The sequence below is a fragment of the Trachurus japonicus genome, chromosome 24, assembly GCF_045865225.1.
Source record: "Trachurus japonicus isolate A0001 chromosome 24, Traja_1.0".
In the NCBI taxonomy this organism is placed as follows: domain Eukaryota; kingdom Metazoa; phylum Chordata; class Actinopteri; order Carangiformes; family Carangidae; genus Trachurus; species Trachurus japonicus.
The window spans coordinates 15,454,940-15,480,339 of record NC_140930.1 but is presented as its reverse complement, the minus strand read 5'-3'; the positions used below and the strand labels follow the sequence as shown (position 1 = coordinate 15,480,339).

Here is a 25,400-nt window from a genome sequence, read left to right as displayed (position 1 = left end):
TTTTAGTACTTCAACTGTCTTTAACTATATTATTAGCTCGATTTGAGATACTTACATCATTGTAATAGAGCACAAGTAGAAAACTATGACACACTATGCTATACCATTATGATATATGGCAAACATATCAACACATGTACTGGGATTTCTGTGATTGGAATCAGTTTCACTTTTAATCCCATGACTTTGACAGGATGGGAAAAGTCAACAACAGGAGCAGGTGCCATGTGAATCAATCAAATTCTCAACCAATTAGAACATTTGCACACAAAAAAAAAGCAAATGTAATTTGCCAACAATGGTGTTTGGAGTCCTTTGATTAAAGAAACAGCACATGAGGAGTCATTCTTCTAGGAAGGCAAGTGGACGGAAGATTCTGTGATGGGATTGAGGTGGGTCGGGCTGAAAATCCACTCCAATGACTCCTAATATGCCGTATACCTGCACATTTGCTTATTCGTGTAATTTTGAAATCAGCCAATCATGCGACAGTCACAAAATGCATAAAGTCATGTAGATAGGCCAGGAGCTTCAGGTAACCTTCACTTTAACATCACAATGGTGAAACTAGAATTACCACCTGCACCATTCGGTCTAGTTTCAGGTTACATCACTGTTTATCAAGACTTATAGAAAACAATACACATTGGTGTTAAATGTTGTCATCACTCCTGGGCGAAGACTTGAGTTATAGTTGAAAAATGTTTTCTCATGTCACACTGACCTTGACCTTAGACATCTTGTGAGGTTACCGTGAACCGTAAATCTAACCAGTACATTCTGGTCCTAGTGAAATGTTTGTGACAAATTTGAAGTTCAGTTAAAGCATTACTGACATGAAGATAGATATCCCAGAGACAACCACAAAGCAATTTGCTCTCAGTGATTATATACATACCAGCACAAAAGCATAATTCACACAGTATATATTTAGTTTGAAACCTCTTTTCAGTTCACGCCAACCCAACCCTGCATTAACAATGGCTGCTGCTCTGTGAAATCTTGAAACAACACATCTGCAATAATCATCTTTGACTGCTTCGATATCCAGCAGCAACGTATGTTACGTTGCGTTACGGTAGGGTATGATGAATGAATGAATGAATGAATGAATGAATGAATGAATATTTTATTTTCATGTCGTGCCAACATTGTGGCCCATCCCATATGGGATTACAAGACATAGCCTACAAAGAACATCAGAAACTAGACAATCCTTCCTGTTGGCATTACCCGCCACATAAATGTAGGCTACACACGACACATACATAAACAACTTAAGACTACTAACAACACACATCTGTAAAGCTCTTCTTCTCATTGCCCAGGCCTTTTCATGATACGAAGAAAATACATATATAACTGAAAACAATGCTTCAGCTTCTCCACGTGATCCAACCACACAAATTAATTTTTTGGGTCTACCTTACTCTATGACAGAGTCATGGACAGTACCACAACAAAATGCATTCCGGTCTCCACATCTTTGAGATCACACAAAGTACAAATGCTATCCTCTTCTGCTATGCCATTGCCTACATATCTGCCAATCACGATATGAAGACCAAGTATACCATTTCTTTTCAGACAAATTATACAAAACATAATTTTCTGGCCCAAATACATGCTTTATTTCACATTAAGTGTGCAGCTTTGGTTTACCCCAAATATCTAATGCCCATCTATCTTTACTTTGTTGGAAAATAATTTATTTCAGTGTTTCCTCCAGGATTTTTTTAAAGAGTGGCGGCGAGGGTGGTCTGATCGACGGGGGGGGGGTCCGGATCGTCGACTAGTCGCTGATGACATCATTCATATTTTTCCCATCATAACTAAAATCCCAGGAGGAGGGAAATGCTCTGCAACAATCTGTATTCACTGACTGACAGCTCACGCACAGAAATTAGTCCACAGAACAGCAGCTTTATAAACAACAAACTGTAAATCAGTTTGTTTTTTTGTAACGTATACAGGTGCAAAAGAAAATACTGTAGCTACTGTTCATTAAACAATTAGGGAGGAAAACGACACACAGGCCTCGTCACCATCACAGTCCTGCTCAGTCACAGGTTCACTCACAGTTTTTGTTTTTCCTGGTTGGTTGCTGTTGTGCGCGACGTAAAGCTGTCGATATGAGCGGAGTTTTTTTTTTTTTTTTTTAATTGCCGGCAGCCCGGACACACTGCCCGCGGAAGCGGCAGTTTCTCCTGCTCTCTCTCTCCACGCCGGTCAAACATCGACCCGTCTGTAGGCTACTCGGTTTTCCACACACACAGGTCTGTCTCTAGCGCTGTATGTAGCCTATGGATGTGTCTTGTGTGCAGACGCAACTGACAAATATTTATAGACGGACAGCAAACTTAATCATCATTTATTTTATTTTGAAAATTGACCGGATTCTCTCGCCTTTTCTGTGCCCGACTTCCTGTCTGGTACGATCTCTTTCTATCCAGCTTGACGGCGCTCGTATTTTTTTCATTCAGCGCACTCAGCTGTTGTTTCAAGCCGACGTCAAGCTCAAAACGTCATTGTGGAGCAGGGGACTAGTCTGTGCAACCCCTAGTGGAAAACCTGCTTTACATTGTTTTAACATTAAAAAAAAAAAAAAAACAATCATCATTCTGAAGGTGTGGCGGCTTTTATTTTGCCGTGGCGGTGCGCCACGATCAATTACATGTAGCGGAAACCCTGTATTTTAGTCAATGAATCTCCACTTTCCCTTTATCATAATAATGGTCTTCATATCCAGCTCTCAGAAGGATGTCATATATACCCCTATCCCCTGCCCCATTCATCAGAATGTTCAACTCAAAGATGGTATGGTATGGTATGGTATGGTATGGTATGGTATGGTATGGTATGGTATGCAAAAATATTATAATCACAAAGAGAACAAACAGTGCCGGAAAGAGCGAGGTGGGCGAGACTTACAGGCAGAGTGACTGCTTCCAGTGCAGCAGGTTGAGCAGCCTCTAAACATTAAGTGGGCTGCAGAGGACTGACTGGTAGTGAGCTGTTTAATATGTGGACCTTTCGCACATGACTCACAGCTGAGAGACTCTGGCACAGCTGGCTCCACACCAAGCACAGCCAAAACAAAAACATGACTGTACACTGCAGGTTTAGGTCTCTCTCCAACACACACATAATCACACACTTGGACACAGTTGTTCAGCACTGAAATATACTGTTCAGGGAAGTTGAGATTTAGTGCTGTAAAACTTGGCTGAGTTTTCACTGCCGGTGCATCTGTCTGACTTCATCAACCTTGGCCCGAAACATGGCTGCAGCCCGAGCCAACCTCTGATGAGAAAGTGGTCCTGGCTGATTTCAGACCAGCCTTTCTCCTCCACATCAAACACTCAGCGTTTAAGTTAAGTGGATGAGAGCAGCAGCAGTTGGAGAGGAGGGAGATGGAGGAGTGGAGGTTTTACTGACTGCTGTCTGCACTGAGGAGTAAAATACCTGTTAAAGCCAGGGAGCATCTGGTGTTATACAGACAACTGTTGACATTCAGGAATGCTCCAAACAGGATGACATCGATCATGTCAAATTACACTGTCACTGGAAGAGGCAGACAGGCAGCCAATCACAAATTGGTTGCTGTGTAATACATTTTGCATGTTTATTGAATCAGATTTACATTGTAAAACAAATAGAACTAACCACAGGTACAGTAAACAAATAAGTGTAAACACTCCCAGACCTCTGTGAAGAGTTGATATTAATCAGTGTTTCCACTATGATTTTTTCAAGCAGCCAATTGAAAAATTTGATTGTAATAGCCGTGTTTCAACCCATAAAGGGCAGTCACTCTTACATTTTTACTACAAAATATACCAAATTGAAAATTTTTGACTAAAATGTCAAGAGTTGGACCAGAATCAATCAACAACACTACTTCAGACCCAAATATATTTGTTTTCAGCAGAAAAAAGTGGTTTAGGGGTTAGTTGCTCTTTAAACTACTATGGCCGATGTTACTTTTTAAGTTGGACTGACATTTCCAATCCAAAATATAAATAAATCCCTCTGATCTGAAGACAGTCTTTGTCATTGATTCATCTGTCAAACAGTTTATCATCTCCTGGATAAAACATCTGCTGCCTGCCTACCTCCAAAAACTATTCAATGATACAGAAACTGAGAAAGGTCTTGACATTGCAGAAGGTGCAACCAGAGAATGTTTCAAAATGTTTGTCACCATTTTGCTTGACTTTGCTACAAATAATGAATGATCTTGTAGAGATCCCTCCACAGTCCCTCTATCAGAAGAGCCATCTAGTATTCTGGACAGGATGATGATCTTCTGCAGCTTTGGTCTAGTGGAGATCAGACAGATCTTATGGATCAGACAGTGAAAACACTAGTTCCAGGCAAAACAAAGCAACACTCGTGCTTTTCAGTTTCTAAACTAAAGCCCAGCTGTCCAGTGGAGTCTAACATCCCTGAAATCTGACCCCTCTCTCAGGCCCACCAGCTTATCAACCACAGATATGAGTATACGTGTCAAGAGAGAAAAAAAAAAGTCAGCTCTGAGCGCTACAACTGTAACCAACAGTCTAGACACAAGCGGCTCAGAAAAAACACATCACACACTCCAAGAGATACACAAATAAACAACTTCACCAAGACCCCAGACAGTAATTTGGAGCTATCTGTCCATGTAACCACCACAGGAAGAGATACGAGCTGCTCAGCTGTAGTAAACAAAACAAGAGGCTACACTGACGGGCAGCAGGCTGATTCAACACACGGGGCAGTGCTCATCTTCCAGATGACTGCATGTGCAGCAGAGGGACTTTTGTGCAACCGCACGGATTAAAGTCCCTCAGTAACCACACAAACACACCCTGCCTGAGAAACACAGGCCGGGTAAATCACTTGTACACACACTGCTATGATGGGATATTTCCCACTCAACTGTGCCTTTAAGATACCAGATAATGATATGCTACTGGGAGTATCATTATTGTGGTGGAACACCAACACAAAACTATAAAACAGGAGACAAGTCTAGGTTTTTTTTTTTTACATTTATCACTTTAAACTGCTTTTTTCAAACATAGCGTATTGATTTTACACCAGATATCACTCCCTGATTATCTAGCTGCAGAGAGCCCAACCATTACCACAGAGAGGGGGAGAGACTTTAAAATCAGTGCAGAAAAACTGTCCATTTGGCTTCCAGGCCTGTATACATGTTCATCTGCAGCGTTTACCGAAAACATTTTTTCCACAGCTCTCAACTAGGGATGCACATTTTGAATTTTTTTTCTGACCGATAACCGACGCTCGTTAACCGATTATTAACCGTTAACCGTTAAGATTAAGAATCTTGCGGCGCACGGCCAAAAAAAAAAAAAAAAAAATTTTGTTTCAATTTTTTTTTTTTTTTTGCCGTTAAATACACACGTGCGCCGCGACAGCTGATCAGTGCGCTCTGTCTCAGCTGATCGCGCTCTGGAGGTCAGATCGTCCAATGTAGAACAGTTTTTATACAAAGTGCAGCCAAACACCAGGCTGAAGGAGCAGCAGAGCTCCTCTGACAGCTCCTCTGTGGAGCTGCAGGAGAGCTGCAGGTGAACAGGCTGGAGAGCAGCGACGTCCTCTTTTTTTTTTTTTTTTTTTCCCCAGCGCCGTTGTTACAGGTGATGCACATCTATGTCCGTGTAGCTACATGTATTGTCTGATCTTCCTTCATGGGGGCTGCTGCACATACTGTCAGTCCTCCTGTGTAACTTTTTACTGCGAAATATGACTGAAGGCACGTGAACTCTGCACGTGTCGACACGCCCCCATGAGTTGACGACATAAGGAGCTAATAAAATAAATAAATAACCGATAGTATTAATCGGTCAAAGTTCTTGTTATCGGTTAACGGTTAAACGGTTAATCATGTGCATCCCTACTCTCAACACATTCATACAGGTAGGTGTGTTTTAAGAGAAGTGCAGTTCATAGCCCAGCACTTGGCTAATGTTAAATAATACTGTGCGGTTGCATCATCAGCACACTTGTTAAGTAAACTCAGCAGGGGTTACTTTGTGTTCTGTGATTAAAGCTGCAATCTGTGCTTTGATAAAAAATAAAATAAAAAGAGAAGCGTTGCAGAAGCGTTGTTCCAATCGACAATGATATGCATGTTTCAAAATGTAGTCATCTATTATGACTTGTAGTATTACAAATAAAAAAATGATTTGCCCTGCCACATTTCAGATATGCAACCACATGTAAAAATGCTCACTATGGTCCTACACAATTGATTTCCATTTTTTCCCCTCAAACTCTCCATCTACATCTAAACATCTTGCCATCTATTAAAGCTGGGCTGAATTTCATTGAATAGTTAAAGTTGTGTTGAGAATAACTTTCACTTTAATGGCATTAGATGGTAATATTTTACCCTCGGTGTCCTATTATAGAAAAAACTCAATATTTGGACCATTGAACAAAACAAAGCATTAGACGATGTCCCCCTGGACAATGGGAGTCTATGATGGCTATTTTCACCTCTTCTCATCTTCCAACATTTTATAGGTAGGTGATTAATGGATTGCCTATTGATGACCAGAAGTTAGAAGCAGCTCTGTTTCAGTATTATTGCATGTGGCTTGTTTAGTGGCATCTTCCCTATTTGAAACCTCTGTTTGACTCATGTGTTCCCATTATAGGTTTTCTTGGTAACTCGGTTCAGTTTTAGTAATTATGGCTGCAATTACAAAACGTCTCTTGCCTTGTTGTGAAAAGGTCAAGCACAGAGGAACTCTGGTCTAATGAGACTGCTGCTGCTGAATGGGTGCAGTGAGTGATAGGTGTTGGCCTGTAAAATACCTCAGAGGCTTGTTCCACAGAGGAAATGCCTTTCTAAATATACTAAATGCAGCCAAAACTGTCCGTGTAGTGTACAGGTGGTTAATGTGTGTCTGTGTTTGTGTTTGTGTTCCTATATTCATGGGATCCCAACTATACTTATGGGGTCCGACAGCTTTGTGGGACTACAAAATGACGGACCATGCTGATTGAGGTTTAAGGCCTGGGTTAGGGATTATGGCTATATGGAAAATACTATGTGAAGGCTGAGGTTAGGGTAAGAACCAGGGAATGCATTATGTCAATGACAGATCCCCAGGAATATGGTCAAACAAGGGTGTGTGTGTGTGTGTGTGTGTAGAGAGAGCAAACTTGCTGCCTCTCCACTGTGCTCAAACAGCAGCGAGAGGGGGGGGGGGGGGGGTTCTGGCCCCAAACTGCTCTATTGACTTATGAGAGGGAAGAACTGAGAGTTTTTCTTAGGAAATGAAAGTGAAAAGAAAAATACCAACAACAACAGAGAAACCTAGCCTATATACGTGCATCATAAACTGACCTTCAATCAGCGTTCATCCTGCGGGTTTTGCTGAGGTTGGAGAATTACTTTGTTCATCCAGTTCTGGCCGCTGTCCCAGGAAAAGCTATAGTCGCCTGAACTGTTGCATTCAAACTGGCCTGTTCATAAGTTTTTCTGGCCAAAAGAAGTACGGTATAGTGTATTGTACTGTATAGTATGTCTTTTTTAGTGCCCTTGAAGGTTACACTGGTTGTAAGTTGGTAGATGAGTGAAAGAATGCTAAAGTCATTAGTTTTCAGTGGCAGAGCAGGAAGCTAGCTGGCCTGCATGCATGTCTCCCTGGCTGGCTCTGTGGTAATGGAGCAGTGAGGATGTGGGTCAGCAGGTCTGCTATAGTCACTCATAGCCTAGTGCGTCACATCAGACTATACAGCACAACACAACAATAGGCTGCTTATATCTGGTGCTAATATCCAGTTCTATATAAAGAACTCAAAGGAGGTCAATTAAGTGACATTAAAAGCTACATTGTGTAGGAATTACTCCCATCTAGCTTTGCGGTTGTATATCGCAAGCAACTCAATCGTATTTTTCATGCTGCATTCACGTGAAATTGGGCAGACGGCAGACGGATGACAGCCGCTGCACGTAACAGCATAAACAAGCCTCTATGTAAACAAGTGGTCCGTCAGCACCAGGCAAAACAATACACGTGACAATATGTTGTCATGGCGATGTGGTATTGTTTGCCTGACCCATGTTTTCCGGCTTTCTCTCGACTTCTGTGACTAAAATGACATCTGGTTTGTTACCGACGGCCATCTGCCCGACTGCACGTGAATGCAGCATCAGTGTAATGCTCCATTCCTCCTCACTGCGTTACCGTGGTGACTTTTCACAGACGCCACCTCGACCTGAGCCGACAGCTCAGGTCGAGTTTCCGTGGTTTCCTACCGTCACGCTGCCACTTAACATAAAAACATGGCGACAACACATGGCAGCCAGCACCGAGCTTACCCGCTCCATGTAGGTATGAATGATATGAACGGCAAATTCAGAGCTGAAAGGAACACTTCAGTTTGTTGATGGGGGGGATTACTGGTTAATGAAAAACAGACTTTTGAACCAAATAATCCATTTTCCTGAATAGATAACAGGAGAAGTTACACAATGTCCCTTTAAGGATATAAAACTCTATCAGCAGCTAGAGCAACACCACAGGGCCCAGAGAGAGAGCTGTTGTGTTATTTTGGCACAAACGGTTCAAAAAGCTAAGAGCTACAGCCAAAAGAGCATCCACTTAACGTTGGCTGCCAAGCAGATGAGAGCCAGAGCCAAGAGAGCGTCCAACATGGAGATGACACACGTTAGCTAGATAAGCTGGGGTGCTGACTGCAGAGGAGTCCACTGGCAACATAAGGGTCTGTGATTGGATTTAATCGACATCTTGAAAATATTTTTAGCGCATTGCTCAAGACATGTCTGCAATTATTTGCTCTCACAAGACACAGCCTCCACTTCACACCGCTGGACTACTGAGGACTGTTTAAACACCCAACTTCAGCTGTGGGTGAGATGTCTAGTCTGATAATAGCAGTTAAATCATATGAGCATTACTCATATCCTGACTTAGCATTTGCCCTCATGATGGCCCAGGGAAAACTTTATACGTTTAAAAATCAGCATGAAAAATCTTAGATATGTGACGAAACATCCGCAAGATAAAACAGCGTCCAGTTGCTGCTTCTACACAGCAATGACAAACAATCCACCCATGAGTAATAAGAGAAACGTCAGCAGCCTCTCATGTTCCTTCTGTGTGTGTTTGATATGGACTGAGATATGAAGTGACTAAAAGGTTTCCACTCACGAGCCTGAACAATGTTTGACCGAAAAATACAGAGATTAAGATGAACCACATCTTTAGATTTACACAAAACCACATTACCACACTACTTCCTAACAATTATTGCAACAAACGGAAAACCCAGTTTCTGTTTTGGGTTTGAGTGGGGCAAAAAAATGAATGATAATGCTAGACATGAGGAAATAAAAAGAAACACACACAAATCTTCTACGTTTACAGTGTGGCATGACACCTAGGCCTTAGGGAGTGGTGGCTGAGGATTCCTGACATATTTGTTACAGCTGACACACACGGGCGAGTGAGGGAGAGAGTCACACAGTCAAATGGTAAAGGAGTCAGAGCACAGCACTTTGGCTTCAAACACACACACACTGCGTCCCTGAGTGTGCTACTTCCTCTGCACTCGTATGCACCAAGTTGGGACTGTAATCCAAACTATGTCCCAGTCCCAATCACATTTTATTGCCTTGGATGATCCCAGTGCAAATTCTTAAATATCAACAATATGTCAACACCTGGTCCAACATCTAATGTGTGTTTCTCTCATGGTTTCCTTCAGCATTGACAGCTGCACACTCGGGATGGTGAAGTTACTTTATTCAAATCATTGAGGATTTATGTCTTTACACAGTAAAAAATAAAATTGTACAGGATTTCCTAGAAAATAAACTGCTGGGTGTTCACTCAACTCATTACATGAATTTTTCAACACAAACAACACATTAACAGCTGACCCGCCATGAACTGTTTGAGCTAAAACTCTCCAGAGACTTCTTTGTTGTTGCTTTCATGAAAAGACACGTGATGTGAACTTTCTGTGTCTTCGAAGCATGTGAAGGTAAGTCCTGGTTGTTTCTTTTCACAACAATAAAACAATGCTGACTATGATGACATTTAGTATTTAACTCAGTCCCGGCCCTGTACTGTACTGGGAGCAGCTTCACAAGTCATCTTTGTACTGACTCTGGTACAAAATGACTTCAGCAGCTGCAGCTGACAGTTTATGTTTGTCACACTCTGACCTGAGTGAAGGTAGTTTGGCAGAAAGGTTGTTATTATGTTATATATTTTAGTGTGTATTACGTAGATGGTAGAAAATTTGGCCCATGGTACAGATTTGCGCTCTACCGTCCTATTGTTGATGACGTCATCACACCTGCCTCAGACACAGCGGAGCAGGAGAGCTTGTTAAAAAAAAAATGGTGCTACGTCCGTGATTTGGACTCGGTTCGGCTGTAAAGCAGTTGGTAAGTTGATGAAAGTGAAAGTATAGTCTGCGACTTTATGAACCTCGTAGAGAGAAGACGTACCATATCCATAGCAACCAGAGACTCCAAAACGATCTCACATCTCGCTCACTATGAAACACAACTCATATTAGGTTGAACTAATTATTTTGACCCATAACTATTCATTACTACAACCAGAGTTCAGTCATCTCATATTTTTCAGTATAGGTGAACTAATCTGAAATGTCAGATACAGTTGATCTTTCAGAGAGTGACTCCAATACTGATACAATTAATACACTGAGGTTGACTTTTTTTTTTTTTTAATCAGTGTTATTAATATCCATACTACCTTTGCTCTTAAGTGCAGCGAGTAAACCACAGCATAACTTCCAGGTTCTTGGTTTCCCTTCCTCATACAATGCTTCCAGGTAAAGAGGTCTTACAATATGAGTCTTATATAAGCCAGTGACAGGGAGGGGGATGTTACAGCAGAGGGAGGGAGGGAGGTGGGGGGGAGGAAGGAAGGAAGAGAGGGTGGGGGGGGGGGGTACTCAAGGCCACGCAGGCGAGCTGACTGCCAGGCAGACTGTCTAGATCAGTGTGCTCTCTGTGCTTCCCTCAGTCACTCTCACACACACAATCAGAGGAGGAAACCCATAACTGCATTCCTTCTCACTGCTGCCAGAGGTAGCTGATAGGAAGGGCAAAGGAATCAAGAGAGATCTGCTGCTGCTCTAAATGACAGCGGGAATTCTCCTGCTCACCTTCATTTACCTGCAGCTTGGTGTGAAGATAATGGCTGAATCAGTCTCTCACTCACCTGCCCCCAGCCAAACATTACACACACCTGGGAACTAAGCTCAACAATCAGACATGATGAACAGGGTTATTCGGGTTATCACACCTGACCTGGTTCACTAATAACTAGAGCCATGGTCACACTTTTTTTTTTTTAGAAAATGAATCAATTGAAAATAAACTGTCAACAGCTTTGATAAACAAACCATTGTTTAAATCGTTTAAATAGAACATTTAATAGATAATACACTTGGAGTAATCTGTTCATGATTAAAGCAATGAGTTAGCAGCAATGTATTACCAGTTTCAAGCTTTTGGCCAATGTTACTATTTACAGCAATTAGGTAACTTAAAAGTCTTGCCAAGAGTTTGAACTATTGAATAATAGAGGTTACAAAAAGTCATCTGAGCAGCATTTTTTTCCCCAGGTACCAGAGAGGTCAGTGACTCGGTATCGGAAAAAGATAAGACGGGTTGGCAGGGCCGGAGCTACCTGGTTAGCATCCCATGAGTTCTTCTCGGTAGTTATTAAAGGTGTACATGTAGAAAAATGAATTTGATTCCACTCTGGGTCATAAAATTAGTGTAATAACTCATCTATCAGACGATGTAGGCCAAACTTTGTGCAAAATTCTATTTTCGAGTAAATCCTGGATGAAAGTGTGTGGTATTTTTTTTTGCATTGGATAATGCAGGCGCACGGATTATACGTCACGCTGCTCACAATTCATCAACCACTGATATTGGATCCGTCATCCATCAATCAAACGTCTGAGACAACACACACACACACACACACACACACACCGAGCCCCAAACATTGAATATCCCGCCCGCTCGATAACGACCAATCAAATTTGTTTTCCTTACTCGGGTAAACTTGTGTGGCAACTCGTGGAAACTCGTAAAAGGAGGCACAACAAACAGGACAAACTGCCATTTCTGAACACCTTTAAATACATTATTACACAAGGACAAGGAAATTATTTACGGTACATATTGCATCAGTACTTAACAGTTATTAGTAATACACTGAGTACTCAGTTCTCATGGGTCAGACCACACCCATCTTTGCACCAGGCCTTTAATTTGATCCCAAGAACACAACTGTGAAGTTTCTTGACTCTATATTTTCACATGGCACTATCATGGTGATAAAATCTGTCCACAGACATATAAAGACACACCAGAGTTCTCAAAGCCATCTCTGTGGTCGTTCCTGCTGCAGCAGCTTTCAACAGAACCACAATTTGCAAACACACACACACAAGATGAAAACAATACCAGCCCCTGCTGTCACGACTGCTAACAATCTTCATTCAGATGCCTTGATTTTTTTTTTTTTTTTATCTCCACTTATATTTTGCAAAACACAGGCAAAGAGAGAACTGTTTTGTCAGGTTGTTATCATCAAAGACAACACCTGAGTTCCTGACAACACAGCACATGTGAAGACAGATATCAAAGCTGTATTGTTTTCATCTCACTAGAGGAGTATCAGCTCCTAACCACGGTCTCTCATTTGTCAGTGTTCAGTTCAGTTCCACTAGTTGTCCTTTTGTACAAGGGGAGTAAAAAGGATAACAACTGTGTCTTTTTTCTTTAATCTAGTACATAGTGTGGAGAAAAAAAAGCACCAGATTAAGCTGCCCTTCATCAGTTAAGTAAAAACCAGGATGGGAAACATGAACACACTGGTAAATACTGAGTGAGGCCAGCGAGGTTAATGTTCAATCAGACGTTCTGGCACATGTCCAGTCTTTGTTAGGTGTTTCTGTGGAATGCTGCAGTGACAGAATGAAGTAACGGTGGCATCCCGGTGATCTATGGGTGTGTGAGAAGTTGCGATCACAATGTCTTCTCTGCAAATCTAGCTGAGAATCCTTAATCTCTTTCACACTCACCCAATTTCCTCTCTACACTATCTGCAGTCAAAATAACTTTAAGCACACACACACACGGGGGTGAACAACACCATGCAACACAAACGCACACTTTGGCTGATCAACCAGGAGTAAAGGCTGACTGACTGTACTGTTGTAGGAACGTGTTTGAGGGGAAAGCGAGCAACCATGCAGAATGTGTAGCTTGGACATGTTCAAACACAGCACAGATACTCTCAGCAACAAGCTACCTGAAGAAAGGCATACCAAAGACACATGTAAGGCATGGTGGGCTATAAATGGACACCAGCTTGTCTATGCTGGTTTCACACAGAGAGACATGTCAGATGACCACATGAGAGATGCGTTTTTTCTCCCCCTCTCTCTCTCTCTTGGGTTCACATTTTTAACAGCAACCAAGCTGGTTCTATGATAATCCTCTCCACTGCTTTGTTAATTCTCTGTGCAATAAATAGTGTTAGTTGTGATACGTCTCCTACACCCTCGCTCTGGTATTTCAATCTAGGTTTTAAGCAGCACTTTAACACAGTTCACACAGAACAGCTTTTTTTTGTTTGTTTGAAGCTCTTCTGAGTGTGCAAGCAGAAGTCTGCAGCTTCACACATCTGAGAAGCTGATCGAGGCCCGGCCTCCAAACCTGTTTTACAACATAGCAAAGTTTTCTTGAACAAGTCCTACTGCAATACAACCACACTGACTGACTGTGCATCTAGCAATTGGCAGCTTTACAACAGGTTTGCAATGTGCACACAAAGACCAAAGTTTCCACGACATTTACGTAGCATGACAACAACACCCACCCTGTATAACTACAGCATCATCCACTCCTGTGTATGACAACAAATACCTGCAACTAATTTCACAGGGACATACAGTATTCCTGAATCTAAATCGTTGATGACGTACAGAGAGCTGACACTTTGTCACCCTGAGAGCCAGGTTCATTTATTAACCTGCTGTAATGGGTCAGGGTTCATTCTGGTTCAGTGTTGAGGGGAGGGGGTGACAAGCACAGCGTTGCATGCATGTAGATGTGGGAACTTGTATCAGTTTGTCACTGTCATGGAAAAAAAACCTTAGTCACGACAGTTGTGCTCATTAAAAACATATATTCCTTCCACCGCCCTCAAATAAACCGAGAAAATAGGAAGTATGACCTATATACCATAAGAAGACGCTAAGTTAAGTTGAGGTCTGAAGTTTCATCGGTGGAATTATCTCAACCAACAAACCTTTCCTAACTTCGGATAACTGAGAATAAACAGGGAGTTTCAGGGCTCCTCTTGTATTTTCTGGGACAGCAAATGTTTTTTTTGCAGAGGCCATGTAGACATCAGCTCTGAGGTAGCGTATGTTAACATTAGCTAGAAATGCAGCCAAATCCAGGGATGGAGGTGGCGTTATCCAGTTAACCAAACAGCTAGCCGGCTAGGCTAAACGGCTAGCCCCTGGCTTTGCTAACTTTAATACCTCACTGCCAAAAAAAAAGCTGGACGTTTCATTAAAAACACTGACACTCGGTTTAAAGCTTTACGTGGGTTACAAGTCGCTTCTTACGTCGTGTCGAGAGAGAAACAGTCGTTAACGTATACAACACAACACAACACAAGCGCCACATCATGGAAAACTTACCCATTCCTGCCCTTCGTAACGCCTCGGTGTCAAATGTTGGGAATGTCTTATCCAGCTAGCGAGTAGCCAGGTTAATGGCTTTAATCGATCGCAGAGTTTTCTTTTTTGTCGATTCACAGCCGAGAAAGAAGTCAGTTGAGTCGTGTATCCATTCGCCCTTCCCCAGCAGCAGCAGCAGCAGCAGCAGCAGCAGCAGCACCGCCAGCCTCCCTCTAGTCCTCTCTCCTGCTGCTGGTGCTGCTACAAGATTACTGTGCAGGAAGTTAAACCAGGAGTCTCCACCTTTCTTGGACTTGCTTCCACGGACGGGTTACCGCTGGCCGCCTGCTGCCATCCAAATACTAAATAGCAGGAAACTTCGCGATGCTTCAGCCAGGACAGTCCCGCGAGAGGAATGTTTAATGGAATGTTGATCCCCGCTCTTTATTATTGGCCCATTCAGCAAGTACAGTAACTACTGTAAGTGTGTGTGTTTAGGAGGGGGAGGGGGCGTGTGTGTGTAGGAGAGAGAGGGGGGCTTTATGATTGGTATTTCAACAAACTCTATATAGCTAAATACTAGGCCTATTACTCACAATTACTGATAACAAATGATCATGTGTGGTAATGATTCATTCAATAATAACAAACTAAAATAAAGTCAGGTTTGAACATTACACGTGCTATTGCGTGGAAGTGTGGGGCAGTACCTATGCAAGTAACATCACTCCTCTGTTTCTGCTATAGAAAAGAGCAGAGAGTTATTCACAAGGCAGGCAATAGAGAACCCTCAAATAGATGTTTTTTTATTATTATTTCTGTAGGTTTATTTAAAGTGGCCAATCTAATAGAACTTCAGACCTTAAAAATAATGTAGGCTATTAAAGCAAAGAACATTTTACAGAAATTGTTCAAACTGGAGAAGAGGACAACAGACTGAAGTTCGATTTTAAACATACAATTGCAAGGCTAAGCTTAAAACAAATGTGTATTTCTGTTGCAGGTGTAAAACTATGGCATTCACAAAGCAAGGAACTGAAAAGTTGTATAAGTAGCCTATATCTCAGTTAAAGAAAATGTTTAGAAAAGATAGACAGATAGATAGGAGTGGTGTCCACTGCTATTTTGCCTGTTTGTTTATTTGTTATTATTATATGTTTCTTTTCGAAATAGTGTATAATATTGGTGTTGTAAGCCAATAACAATAGAGAGGGGCAGGTACTATAAGTTTCTCTTCATCCTGCTCCTTTTCATTTATGGTGACTATGTGTAGGCCATTATGTAAATATGTGCAACATGTGTAGTAGGCCTATGTATAAATGGAATAAATCAAAATGAAATGAAATAGTCATCTATAAAAATAGGCCTATGTTCCAAAGTTAACAATCAGAAGACTGTAATGACTGACTAGGTGTTGGACTGGAAGCGTTGGCCTGGTGAGAGTGACTGGTAAGGCTGGCTTCACTGGTTCCCAGTGAGCTGGTTGGTTTGTTGAATATAGGCTAGATTGGAGACAAGATTATTTCATAATGCACAACAGAGACATAAAAAAGCCAACCGACTGAGAGAGAATAAAAAGCATCATACAGCGTTTCACACCCAGCCACACTGAACACACAGTGTGCTGCATTTTTCTGTTCCACTGCAGTATGCTGAGGTAAAGAAAAAAATGACACGAGGGAGAACAAAGAAATGAAATAAAAATATATTGCATACCCTCGAGCTGCAGTTAGTTGTTCATTCTGAAGGATGTAGTGAGGATGTTGTTAAACTAATGTGATTCACATTGGTCTATATATACCCACATGGGTGGGCAAAATAATGGGAACATCTGTTTGTATAACCTTCATGAAGATTACATGAACTGAACTACACAGTAGTACTATATTGATTAAATAAAATCACATGTGTTCCTATATTAAATGTGCAATTAACAGTAATAATGCTATATGTGTATTATAGAAATGGGAGAGAAAAAAAAGACATAGCACATATAATAATTATATAGTATTTATATAGTATAAAAACACATTTGTGAAGGAGAAGCAAAAGCAAGTAGAGTTCATGCAGGCTCATACAGTGGGGTGAGGTGTGAGAGGTAATTGTAGGTGTTAGAGCTTCTGCTGTTGAAGTGGTCAGGGTGAGAATCTCCAGTCACCACTACTGTGTGGCAGGGTACCATGTGGTGAAAGTTTATGAACATTTATTCAACCAAAACCCATCTTTTTTATTTCTTAAATACAAATTTGTCAATCTCTTTTCATATCAATGGGAGCAGACAGACCCTCCCCTCTCTTGTTTTCTCTCCCTCCTTTGTCACATGTGCACAACAATGATGCTTCAATACAGTATATCAGATTTAAATGTTATTTGATGCACAGTCAGGAAATGCCATGTAAAGGAACAATAGGTTCCTTCCAGTTAGCTGATTGACAGGACAATATGGGAAATACTTACACCACACCCCAAACAAACCCACACAAATGAAACCTGCCAAACATATGTTTATGCTGTGCAAGAGTATCTTCAAATAATTGACGTTTATATGATGTTTTTTTAAAAAATATATTTTCACCCTTCATTCATATGTCCTAAAAACAAAAAAAATGTATTACCCTGAACTCAACAACAAAAATCCTTCCAACTATGCTATTCAAAGCCGAGCTATTGTCCAGTTGTGGTTGCAGTTGGCGCGGTGCCTGCTGTCAATTATACCAGTGAATGAATGAAATGTTTAAAAAAAGGAAGTAGTTGAGGGCAAACTCATCCTGACAGACGTCATTGAAACAAAATGTCAACAACCTTTCAAAGGGAAAAGTAAACACAAAGTCTATGTAAATGTGTTTGACCGCTACCACCACACACACACACAAACACAGAGAGAGATGTGAACAGAGCGAGGCTCATTGCTGGTCACTGTGAATGACACACACTGGGGGACTGGCTCTCCAAGTATGTCAAGTGTACTCAGTTGCTCTCACTGATGCAAATATCTTCTTCATTTTCATATTCATGCTCTTATGACTGAACACACAATAATTAAGACATTATTTTAACAGGTTGTGATTTGTAAACAAAAATAGACATATAGAAAACAGTAGAACACAAACTTGCCCCCAATATCATATCAGTGTGTGAATCCCTCCACACAATGTGCAATATACTGTACGTAGATAGAGGCGCTCTACTGTAGCTATCTGTGTGTGAATGAGTTAATGTGATGAGTAGTGTAAAAAGCTTTGACTGGTCCTAGAGACTATAAAAGCACAATATAAATGTAAGTCCATGAACATTGAAGACAATATGAAATGTTTATATAAATGGATGCTGGGTTCACCAGTGCAGACTTTGCAGGAAGCTTTTCCTCATGGAATGTGCTGGTAAATATTTCAGCCGGTACATTTCCAGTTAATGAAATCCAATTCACTGCCAAGCTGACCTAATAAGTCTTTTAGCTGGAGCACTGCAGTCAGCTGAAAGAAAGAATGTGAATAAATGGATAATAATATTAATAGGAAGCACTTAATTTTCCAATTCAATACTTTCCAGAGAGAACTTTGCATGGTAAAGAAAATTGAGAAATGTTTGGAGAAAAAAAAACAAAAAAACAACTCACATTCATTTTCATTCATTGTTTAAACTTTAACATTGGGTAATTTTATGTAGATCTTTCATAAAAAGACAACTACAATGAGAAACCTGTATCTAGACCCAGCTTCTTATTACTTGACAGGAAACTCAGCCTTAGATGTCACGACATGAATCATCAGCAACTGTTTTCTAAAAGCTGCTATCAAAGACCTGCTGACAAAGAGCGCTTCACACAAGCTCTTCCACTGAAGCTGCTGAGCCTCAGACAGAAACAGGCTGCAGTGTGGTGAGCAGCTAGCAGGCAGCTATTACAGGTGTTGGCATTGGCAGTTCCTCTGATAACAGGATATTTGAATGCAAGTTTTGCACCTAACTGTCCTGTGACTGTCTTAAAAACAGATGGAAATCAGTATTTTAATCAGACAAATCAGATGGAAATACTGGGAGCTGGTCCCAGTTTGAAACCTCCCTGCAACACAAGCATCCACAATGGACAGTATTGGATTAAAACCGCTTACATTTATGATGCAGCAGAACATATTGAGTCTAAGATCCTCCAGTCTTTGCCAACTACATCATCTGCTGTAACTGTCAGTGCTTACAAAAAAACACCTGTTGCTCAGAAGGGGAACCCGGCCTCACTGTGTAATCCAGTGACACCTAGTGGACAAACTGTGCAACTGTCCTTTTATATGAGCTCATATTTCAGCCTGTATCTTATTATTCTGTTTAAAATTAATTGATTTTGGAAATAGTTCAGTATACAGGAGACACTAAAGCAAACACTTAAGTTTAATTTTATAGCTTAAGTAGGCTAGTAGTTCTTTTTTGAGGCCATGTTTAATTGTTTTAAGACAATCATCATAAAATCATTGTGATGTTATTTAATTTAACTCTATAAAACCAACAGAAAATGAAACACAGTACATTTTATCTGTCTCTGCTGCTCTGGACTCAAATATTATATTAATGATGCCATTAGCAAAATTAGTTATTTGTTACTGCCTTTAGTTCAAATAGAACAACACCTTACATTATCGGTCACATTCAGCAGAAAATGCATTTTTGAATATATATAATTCAAGGAAGCATTACTTGCTGCTTTTCACATACAAATAACCACGAAAGCATCTGAAAGATTGATAAAAGTAAACTTCTAACATTAACAGGCCATAGTTTGTTAGAGACTTGTGTACAGTATGTGATTCAGACGAACTCATTCAGATAGGACAGAAAGTTGCTGCTGTATTTAAGTTGTAATAACCAAGTTTCTCCAGCAGAGTTCAGGCTGACCTCAGTGTTGTTTTGACCCTTGAGCAGCTTGAGCATTGAAACACAAACTACTGAAGAATATATGGTAATTAATTCAAATATAAATCAGTCATTTTAACAGTATCTCCTGATCAATGAATATGCTTTGGTTTTGTATAAACCAGAACCATTATTACAAAATGTCAAGTTACCTTTTTTCGTGAGCATGGGCAGCTTGCTTATAAGGCACTAAGCCATTGTTAATGTCATTAGTACCAATTGTGCTTTCCCTGCACTCTGCTGCTTTGAAAAGGTCTGTTTGACTTACATGATTCATTTCAGGTACGGTAGTCTCTTGTTAGCAGTCTTGAACAAAACCTGTTTTAAAAAACAGTAGTGTGTAGGCTCAGTCCATACGGCAGCAAACTGAGGTTCATCCCCAACCACCAGACTGCTACCTGTCACTGTCTCCAAACAAAAGTTAGTGAAATGCCAGATCCTGATGATAACAGCTTGAGCTTGAGCCAATATTTTAAACATCAAGTTGCCACTGTCCCACTCTCAGTTTGATCTCCAATTGGCTCATGGAAAGTCACAATGTAGAGTTGCAATCTTAACATCAATGAAGAGGGTGGACGCAGCGGTGCAGTTGACACCTTTATGACCTCCTGTGTTGGACATTTGGGTTTGAGTTTGTGGTCTGTTGCCTGGAGACTCCACTTCACAGCTGCTGCTGAAACCTTAAAACCCCAAGTAAGTATTTATGATTGAGCATTGGTTTCACCAGCTGATGACAAGTGGGTCATCTGAGAGGGAGTCAAGCCTTGAAAACAAGTTATAAAATACACAGACCCTAAAACACCCTCCTTTATACATCCTGTGTGACAGCTTTGTATTTAGCAGCAGAAGTAAACATTTGTCCATATAGATGATGGACTGAACTGGAAATACAATGCATTACACACATGTCAAACCAACATACACAAATGAAAGTGGGTGACCTGGAGCTTACATATTAACATCATTGGATTATTAAACATAGAGTAGTTTATAGTCTGTTTGGCTATAAGCCTCATGGCATTAAAATACTATATCTACATGGAATGTTAACACAAATAGACCTGGCTAAGTTGGCCATTAGTAAGTATGACTTTTAAATCATTTTTAGGCAACCATCTACCATTTCTAACATTGAGACACGTAATTACATGAAGAGTGGAGTCATATTTTCAGCACAGGGCTGGGTGAGCGATGTGATCACAGCAGACTGTCTGCAGTGTGCATGCTGTGCACATTAATATTAGACTGTATATATAATATAAGTGAGTGTGGCTCAGCTGAAATGTACCTTTAAACTTTGCTGATCAAATTGAAAATGTGACAGTCATTGATCGTTGTATTTATCAATGTTATACTGCTTAATATGTCCTTTTTGTATTTTAAGTTCAGGCCTAGAGGCATTAAAGTAAATTAGCTCTGGCTCATTTGAATCATTATAGGTTTGACAGTCTCAACCATAATACTAACGTGCTCATAGTGCTGTCACCTGCAGCAGGAAATGCCCTTTCATTAGCATTTTAAAGTATCTGCTGCCCGGAAACCTTATAGTATTAAATGTCATAGACTGACTTTCCCTCCCTCTCTCTGTCTCTAATCTCATCAGCTCATTTCAACCAAGTGCAGAATGCAACTCCATGCCCAACATGAGGTGACACTGACAGGGATGTGTTTTTTAAAATATCCTCTCAATAAACCAGAATGCTCTGGTTGTGTATGATTTTTTTTTTGCTGAAGAAGTGCAGTTATCTGGTTAAGATGAACTATCCTCCTATATGCAAAATATTTATGAAGTTTTAAAGTTTCCACATTCCGTAAATTACATATTGTATAAACTAGCTGACATAATTAAGATGTGTTTAACTGTGATATACGACATGAAATACAACATGAACAAACGGAACGTAAATAAAGTGAGATGTATTCATGCATGGAATCCTGGCTCATCACTTTTTGTCATGTCCCAACTACCAGTTTCTGTGTTGAGTTTCAGTGTTGTCAAATTGATGACAATGTTTTCTGAAGTTGTTTGTACTCTCCGGGCCGCTGCACTTGAGGTTCAAACTGGACATATGTGACTCTGCACAGTGAAGGTCAAACATCACAGCGATGTGGAAACACAAGAACATTTTGAAGTGGAAGAGGCTTCAGAGAATATCTTTGGAGGATGCTTGTCAGTTGTACTGCTGAGCTGACGAGAGATGATAAGACTACTCCACTGTTTTAGCATGAATTAATTATAATATTGAGATAAATAAATGAATGAAGTCATTCTTATCTTATCTTGTAAGATTTGGCCAGAGACTCAGGACTGTAAACTCATGAGGTTCATCACAACTTATTTCATAACTTAAGCCCCTGATAACGATGTAAGCTACTCACATGATGCTGTGCCCTGGCAACCCAACATCACCGTAAAAAAACAGCAAGCTACACAACCAGGTTGAAGACATGTTAGTAACAATAGCATATGTGATTAGGTGAAACTACCGCCACCTTCTTCCTGCTCAAAAATAACTTGGGGGTTATTCTCTGATTAACACGTCTGCTAAAGTTGCATTCTTGTGTGAAGGATGGCTGCTGTTTGTGTGTGTAGATACAAGATGGTTGTATATCTATACATTTGTTGAAGTGTTTTTGGGAATGTAAAGGCCATTACAGTATAATCTGTTTCCCAACCTTTTTTGGCTTGTGACCCCATTTTGACATCACAAATTTCTGGTGACCCCACGCCATCAATTAAGATGCACCAGTTCAGATACTTTTAGCTATATGCTGCATTTTATTTGAACTCAATTTATATCTGAGAAAGTGAAAGTATAGAATACTGTTGTTTAAGATTGTGCATGGTGTTTTTAATCATTAAAGAATAATCATTAGTTAAAAACAATATTTTTCATCAAATACTAGACATTTCAGGTGACCCCATTTGAATTAACTAACCCGACCCCAAGGCTGGTTAATCGTGAAAAGACACAATGTTGTATATTTTTATAGATATATAGATATATATGGGTTATTATAATGTGTAAACTGCAGAATGAATCTATATGCTGTAGAATGAATGTATACGTAATATGATATGAAGTGTAAGTTGATTGTGAAATAATGTATACATATATAATATGTAGATATGGATGCAATATGGTTTAGTATGTGATGACTTACTAACAAAAAAATGGATAATGCACAGTAACAAAGTGGAAACGCTCACTTTGTTTTGTTAGGTGAGGCATATTGCTCACTTGTTTTTTGGTATTTTCTTTGTTTTTAATTTTTGTTTTTTTTATATAATGTCTCTGTTTTTGTATTATTGAATGTATATTTGATACTGTTGGACCCCAGGAAGAATTGCCGCAGCTAATGGGGATCCGTATAATAAACAAACAAACAAACAATAGCTTGCACATACATACACTGAAACATACACTCTTCCTGTTAGTCATTTTTTTAAACTTACAACCCCCCACCCCCCTCCCCTCCCTCCACTGGAGCCTGTTTTTACACAAGTTCTATATAAGGCAACTTCACCCAGTAACTGCAGTCTGAGGATATGTGTGGGCCTGCAGCGGCTGTTTGGCCCACTGAACATCAGCTCAGCTCTGCAGCATGAGTGCGCTCCAGTGTGGGTCAGGACCTACTGTATGCACACTGTACTGCTGCTCTCTGGTTTCTGAGCCTCTCTCTCTCTCTCTTGCATTTCTCAGTCATGCCTTTCTAACCTGAGGTCTATTTAAAAGAACTGGCTTAATTCATTCTTTTTAAGTTCTCATGGATTTTCACTTCCTCCCACATCATCCGTCTGAGTCACTGACCCACTTCTCCCGAGTTTTTTTTTCCCCCCAACCAGCAAAAAGCAAAGCGGCACATTTCATCCCTTTATCTCCCCCCCACCACTCCTCATTCCGTGTCCACTCTTCTCTCTGCTCCACGTGCAGGGCAGATGGTGCTCCACTCTTTTATCAGCTGCTGCTATTTGCAGTAACGTCTGAGGCTACGGGGCACGCCAGCTTGTGTGTATGCTAACTGTTTACTAAAGGCCTGCCTGATGGGCCAGGAGCGCTGATCACGTTGTGTCTGGATATCTCCACAGCATGTTGGTTAAGTAGATGGATGACAGGTTGACTGCTTGGAACAGATGACTGAGTGGCTGGCTTGAGCCTCCGTGTTTGCTCCACTGACACATATGGGACGATGGTATTCCCACAGTGTGTGCCTGTGCCACGCCGTGACAGACTCCACAGGATACAATTACAGGTGGCCGACATAGAGGTGTCTGACCGTGATTGCAGCGTGGGTTGTTGCTTCAAATCCCTCGGATGCCGGTTGATGTGACCTTTCCCTTCAACTCCAGCTGATCAAAACAGGTGCTCTGAAAACTAGGCCCTACAGTATACTCACATGACTTTATAGTTTTCTGCATTTTTCAAAAAAGTTTGGAAACTACTCTTAGATGATCCCACTGACATTTTGGGAATTGCTTTATTTTATTTTTTTATGGTTGCTGACTGATGACTGTGAGGATATAGCTATACCTCTTTAAAGGCTGTTTGGCAAGTATGGCAGTAGAGCTGAGAGAGCTTAGCTCAGCATTAAAACTTGAATCAAGGGGAAATGGCTAACTGAACTATGTCCAAGTCTGAACAGAAGTCCATCTAAAACTCAAACTAATCCATTACATCTTGGTTTCCTGGAGTTTTCAACATCGAGGTCACCAGGCAATGATCACTGGGCAGGGGTATTCAATTAAAATTGAAAGTGATCCAGTTTCCTTAAGCTAAGATCCAGGGCATCGCCAGTATAATTCTGAATACTTTCCTTTACAATACCTTTTTAAACTGTGTTCATTCCATTAGCATTTAACAGTTTCAACCATTTTATAATAAACAATGTCAACACATCTTAACAACTGAGCAGGTTTAACTCTTCCCTACCTTTCTTCTTTTCTCTTCGATCCCCCCAACATCCCACTTTCCCCATAAAGTATCGTCTCTACTCTCTCCCATGTGTGTTTATCTCAATCACTAACTAGTAGCCTTACGTGACCAATGCCAAAGGAGGATTGGAAAGCTGCTACATTAGACATAAGAAAGGAATAAGTCTCAATAAGGTCTGAGTTCAAATAAAGTGACTCTGGCTATACTGCAGTCTACCTGTTATGGATGTTGTAGTGGGAAGTCGATATGAGTTTGTGAATTCTTAAAGTGTAGTGGCATAAATAATTTTTTATAGTACTATACACTGATTAAAGACTGATTGGATTGAATTGATAGTTTTGCTGCCCCCAAGTGGACAAAAAATCAATTAATGCTGTTTTTGTTAAATAAAAAACATGCAGGCAAAGCGACTCTCCAAAGCCAGAGTATAGCTGACTCAAAACTGTTTAGGTCTAATGTGGATTTTTGTTGATGGAGGTTCAGACCAAATGGTAAAATACTGATTTCTTTGCTGCCTTAAGTGAAATCCAAAATCCTGCTTTTACTCTCATTCACTATCAGACTGACTGCACTGTCAAATGATATTAAGAGTATAGGTTAAAGGGCAGCTCAATGAATCTGTGCTTGAGATAAAAAATCCCCCCCACGGATATACAGTGGCCCACTAACAGAGGCAAATAAAGTTGGCAGGTCATTGACAAAGCAGAAATTTAGAGCACAGGATCTAAAGACTGTGATGGATGAGCGTTATTATTAAGCTCTTTCTAAATAGACAAACAATGCAGTGATGCAGTTTTGGGGGAAACTGTATGACAGAATGAC

General features: G+C 40.6%; 1 protein-coding gene across 2 annotated transcripts in view; it reads right to left on the bottom strand.

The window, feature by feature from the left end:
- Positions 1-15,224, bottom strand: part of cd2ap (CD2-associated protein) — a 93,999-nt gene extending 78,775 nt beyond the window's left edge. Inside the window, exon 1 of one of the 2 annotated variants that reach the window (XM_085770378.1) lies at positions 14,764-15,224. In XM_085770378.1, coding sequence (XP_085626504.1) covers positions 14,764-14,767 — 4 coding nt within the window. In that variant the 5' untranslated portion in view covers positions 14,768-15,224. The remainder of the gene's footprint in view (positions 1-14,763) is intronic. The other variant, XM_085770376.1, reaches the window with a different exon arrangement.
- Positions 15,225-25,400: the final 10,176 nt, after the last annotated feature.